The sequence below is a fragment of the Tripterygium wilfordii genome, chromosome 13, assembly GCF_013401445.1.
Source record: "Tripterygium wilfordii isolate XIE 37 chromosome 13, ASM1340144v1, whole genome shotgun sequence".
Classification (NCBI taxonomy): domain Eukaryota; kingdom Viridiplantae; phylum Streptophyta; class Magnoliopsida; order Celastrales; family Celastraceae; genus Tripterygium; species Tripterygium wilfordii.
In genome coordinates, this window is record NC_052244.1 from 6162612 (window position 1) to 6168235 (window position 5624).

The following is a 5624-nucleotide window of genomic DNA, read 5'->3' on the forward strand; positions in this document are numbered from 1 at the left end:
AAACTACACAAGGCCCTTTATGGTCTCAAACAAGCTCCACGAGCGTGGTATGAGAAACTGAGAACAACCTTAATTGCTTGGGGATTTATGAATTCCAAGTGTGACTCCTCACTGTTTGTCTATAAGCAAACTGCACAGGTACTCATGGTCTTGATTTATGTTGATGACATGATCATCATGGGCAATAATCCTTCCTCACTCCAACAATTTGTGATGAGGTTGAACAATCAATTTGCTCTCAAAGACATGGGTTCTCTTAATCATTTCTTGGGTGTAGAAGTTCAAGGGGATGTAACTGGCATGTATTTGACACAAACCAGGTCTATTGATGATCTCCTAAAAAGGGCTGGCTTAGAGAACACTAAACCTTGTCCTACTCTGGTTGTTGTTGGCAAGCACTATACCTCAACAGATGGAGATCCCATGACTAATCCCACGTTTTACAGAAGCATAGTGGGAGGATTGTAGTATTTGACCAACACTCGACCCGACATCTCCTATATTGTTAATAAACTCAGCCAATACCTGCAACATCCAACTACTACTCATTGGCAAGGAGTTAAGAGAGTCGCAAGATATTTGAAGGGAACCAGAGATATGGGAGTTCATATCAAACCATGTGACAGATTAGCTCTTGTTGGTTTCTCTGACGCGGATTGGGCTTGCAATCTAGAAGATAGAAAATTAGTGGCAGATTACTGTGTTTTTCTTGGAGATACTATTGTGTCATGGTCCTCAAAGAAGCAGAATATTGTTGCTCGATCCTCTATTGAATCTGAGTATCGCGCCTTGGCTAATGTTGGTTGTGAATTAGCCTGGATTCAGTCTCTTCTGCATGAGTTCTCATTTCCTTTGCCAGCAATACCAGTCACCTGGTGTGATTATCTCAGTGCGGGAGCTCTTGCAACCAATCCTATCTATCATGCAAGGATAAAGCACATTGGCATTGATGTTCACTTCATCCGTGATAGAGTCCTTACAAGATTACTCCAAGTGCGATATATTCCTTCTCATGATCAAGTTGTTGATTGTCTTACCAAACATCTATCGCATTCTCGATTCAACTTTCTCATAGACAAACTTGGTGTGGTTCGCAGAGCTTCCTACCCTCAAGTTTGAGGGAGGCTGTTAAGAAAGCTTCCCAAGCTACACCGTTTTTACTCTTGTTGTAAATGCCATGTGACACTGCTTAATTGGCTTAGATCTAGGGCTTCTTCCCTACATACTGTATATATACAATTGTCTCTACTTTCTGTAAAGATAGTCCTCAAGTTAATACAAAACATTTCTCACTTTTACAACAATATATATATATATATATATATATATATATATATATATATATATTGTGATGCAAAAATCTGATGATCCACACGTCGGTTGCTGAGAAGGCTGACGTAGCATTGAGCCTCCATGAATAATGTAAGAACAAAGGGAGAATGCAGCCTTGGAGACCCATTTGTGCTCCGACACTCAAGTTAGTATCAAACTCAGGGAGTTTAGTAATCAAGTAATTGAAAATGTGTCGCGTACCTTGGGTCGACCTCGACCTTTATATAGGGGTCGATAGGTGATGAGATAATTAAGGTCTTTTCTTAGCTGTTGATATTATTGTTCCTGGAATGTCTTGGTAACATCAAATGTCTTGATCCTGATCACCTGGCATCCTACGACGTTAGCTTGAGCTTGATTGAGATATACATTGAGGGCTGAGAGTTATCTTCTCCCAGCTCTTTATTTCTAGCACAATTTCCAAAAAACTATCGTACATAGCTTCTTCTTCCTAGTGCCACTTGTTATGCTGACTCGGTATGACTCGTTTTATTTATCCACATATATATATACACACACATAATATTTGTATATTCATAATGCGTAGACTGCCACAAGAAAGAGATGTTGTTATATGTCTTGGCTATATGTCCATCCTCGACACGCACGCACGCACAGTAGTCAGTAACCATGGATCAAGATTAAATATACGCAGGGAAAAAATGATTAATTATAAACGAATAATCCACGAGTTCAAGAAAGTTCGAACAAGAAAAAAATTAAACTTGTCCATCTGGAAACATTGAGTATCCAATAGTGTATTGACATGTCAGCTGAAGCATGTTGTCGGGCAGGACCAATAGCAGGTCGCTGATCGAGTATATATATATACATATATATTATTGGTACGTATTTTTGTCGTGGACCCAACAGCAGCTACAACTTGCCGGAAAAACATAAACAATGATAGGAAAGATTCAACATATCCTCCTAAACCACTGAGAAAACTTAATATAATTAGGAGAAGATGAGAGACCCATGTATGGATGACACCCATCCCACGTCACTAGTGCTTCCTCTTCTTCCAACTTGCAGAGGTCTCTCTCCATTCCTCCCTCACCATCATCTCTATTTACTTAATTCTCTTACTATCCTCACCAACAACAATATATAATAGCAGCAACACCATGTGTAGCAAACAAAGAGATCAAGTGACCACCTTCTCAGTTCTCACTCGCTCTCTCTCTCTCATTTTTGTTCATTAATTACTTGTTGCACATATATTTGTAGCACTGACTAATTAAGTGTTGTTTTAGGTGATGTGGCCAAGATTAGTAGCTAACAAGATTCTGAGGAAAGGACTGGGAAGCAACAACTTTTTTGCTGATTTCCCAAAAAACAACTCACAACCTGATTTGCTGGGGGTTCCAAGCAGATCTCACAGCTCTGATAGAGTCCTCAATAATCATCACAAGGATGTAGAAACCTACGAGTAATAAAATTATTCAGCGGATCCACGCCTTTTGTTTTTCTATATGTATATGTAACTAACACATATCAGAATATTATAAGATTATATATGTTATTCTGTGTAATGAATGATTATTTCAGGGTTTTTGTTAGCACATGGAATGTTGGCGGGGTTACACCAAATGGAGATTTGAATATGGAGGATTGGCTGGACGCATGCAACACTCTTTGTGACATTTATGTTCTTGGGTAACCCAACCCCACCATGCATATTTAATTTGTGTCATTCTTTTTACTTTCTATTCTTCTTTTTTATATTTTTATAAAGAAGGCCTTTAAAGGATTGTGATCAGGGTAAAAAGTAGACTCTCTTTTTTTTCTTTTTAAATTATTTAATATGGATTTGAGTTTAACATTGGATAAAATAATTAATTAAAAGGAATAAACTAAACCAATTAACTTAGTTTTATTTTTGATCAATTTTTATAAATTCATGTAACCAACCCTAAATATTTGATAATATATTTCGATGATGACGTTTCACATAGATTTAGTATAATTTTTGGCACTCAGATTTCAGGAAATCGTACCTCTAAGAGCATCTAATGTGCTGGGATCTGAGAAGAGCGAGATTTCAAGAAAATGGAATTCACTAATTAGAGAAGCTTTGAACAAAAGGAAATGTTACAAAGAAGAAGATATGCAAGTGGAAAGCGGCCCGACTGCTAGTCTTAATGATCAGGAGTTTGTGTGCATAGTAAGTAAGCAGATGGTGGGGATATTGATCACGGTTTGGGTTAGAAGCAAGGTTCGTCCGTACGTCCGACATCCCAGTGTCTCGTGCGTAGGTTGTGGCATCATGGGTTGTTTGGGAAACAAGGTCCGTATATGTGACTTCCCAAATTCATATATATTCTTACCGATCTCAATGTGTTTTGTCCTACCTATTCCAAATATTGATTTCATATAGATCATGTGGGGCTCGTAATTTCACGTGAATCATGTGCGTGTATCTCAACATTTGAGATAGCTAGGTCAAAAAATATTGAGATCCGCCTTAACATTTTCGTCATTTTAATTATTGAAAAATATGATGAATTTACTAAGAAATGGTATCAGTGTCTTCCCATTTGACCAAATTGTGTCCATGTATTGTAAAATTACTATTTCAACCTAATAGATTAAGTTATTGGGTGAAGACAAATATGTTCATTTTAAATACATCGCTTTAAAATATATAAAAACGTATCTTCTTTTATTTTTTATATTCTTGTGGTTGTAAAATTATATTGTTGCTTTGCAGGGTTCGGTATCAGTTAGATTTCGGTTACATGAAACAAGCTTCTGCTTTGTATGCAGTCATTTGGCTTCCGGAGGTAAAGAAGGTGATGAAAAGCATAGGAACTCCAATGTATCGGAAATACTATCTCGTACACACTTTCTTAGAAGCCCTTCACTCGATTTGCCCAGAAAGATTTTAGATCATGAGTATGTACATATTTTTAGTTAGACCCCTCATTTTTATATTTTTTTAAATCCCTTAATTTTTTATTAATCAAATCATCATTTTTTTTATTGACTAGTGCTTAAATTAAGAGAATTTTTCAATTTATTAACCTTTTTATTTAAGGCATCATGTAAAATCATGGCTTAAATTGACAACTATTAGACTTACCCAAAAAAGATAATTCACAACTATTAGTTTTCTTTTTTTGACAACTGTTACATAGTTTCCAAACTCATTGTGTCCTTGTACGCTTTTGGCCGGCAGAAGTATAGTATTATTTAATTTCTGGTAATGATGTTGGAACCTTTGACGTAAAGATCAAATTTTGAGTTAGATTTTAATAATTTTCTAATTTGTGGGGCTAAGTATATTTTCATTGGTAGCTAATCCAGCAAATTTAAAATAATTCATTTTTTTTAGACTGGTAAAACAGTCTATTAATTAATTAGTCCACTTGACTTCTAAAAAAGATGAATAATTAATTAACTAGTTGAGTCCAAAAGGGTTGTTTAATTAATTAATTAATTTCATACAAATCATGGTGATATCAACTGCTAATTATCGTTGACTCAGTACAGTCGTGTGGTTTTGCTGGGAGATTTGAATTATAGAGTTTCTTTACCAGAAGCAACAATCCGATTGTTGGTACACAGAGGAGATTGGAGTACTTTACTAGAAAATGACCAGGTAATGAATTAAATCATTCATGCAATTAATATTCTAATTAACTATTAATTGTATCTATATATATATAAAAGATTAATTTCAAATAGATAATATAATATTATATTGTTGGATTTTCATTGAATGAATTAGCTAAGGATGGAGTTGATGGAGGGACGAGTATTTGAAGGTTGGCATGAAGGAACAATCCAATTCCCTCCAACGTACAAATATTGGCCTGATTCTGATGTTTATTTTGGATTCACTCAAAAGTGGCGAGCTCCCGCATGGTATATATATATAACTTCACATAAATATTTAAGTACTTAAAAATTGGACTTTAATGAGAACCATCAAAAGCTCAGATGACATGTGCAGTGTGTGGTATCTCATAAATGTCTCAAGTTCGAGACTTTCCTATCCCTTAAAATTAAATCGGAATCTTTTAACTATGAATTTTATTACTTGCAGGTGTGACAGGATAATTTGGTATGGGGAGGGACTAAAGAAATACTTGTACACAAGAGGTGAATCAAATTTATCAGACCATAGACCTGTCAAGGCAATATTTACTGCAGAAGTTGGCGTCTTAAGAACACTCAAAGGAATCCAAAGCTTATTTCTATCAAACAGATTTGAGAGATTTACCCATCAACTATCATTAAACAAGGAAGTCAATCTTTATGATGGAAAATCAAGTTTCAAGTTTTAA

General features: G+C 35.6%; 1 protein-coding gene across 1 annotated transcript; it reads left to right on the forward strand.

Annotated features, from left to right (window-relative positions):
* The first annotated feature begins 2591 nt into the window (after nucleotides 1-2591).
* On the forward strand, nucleotides 2592-5624 carry LOC120012488 (type IV inositol polyphosphate 5-phosphatase 9). Its single transcript, XM_038863911.1, has 7 exons — nucleotides 2592-2764; nucleotides 2884-2991; nucleotides 3316-3622; nucleotides 4046-4230; nucleotides 4828-4936; nucleotides 5066-5202; nucleotides 5384-5624. The coding sequence occupies exons 1-7, from the start codon at nucleotides 2592-2594 to the stop codon at nucleotides 5622-5624; spliced, it is 1260 nt and encodes a 419-aa protein (XP_038719839.1).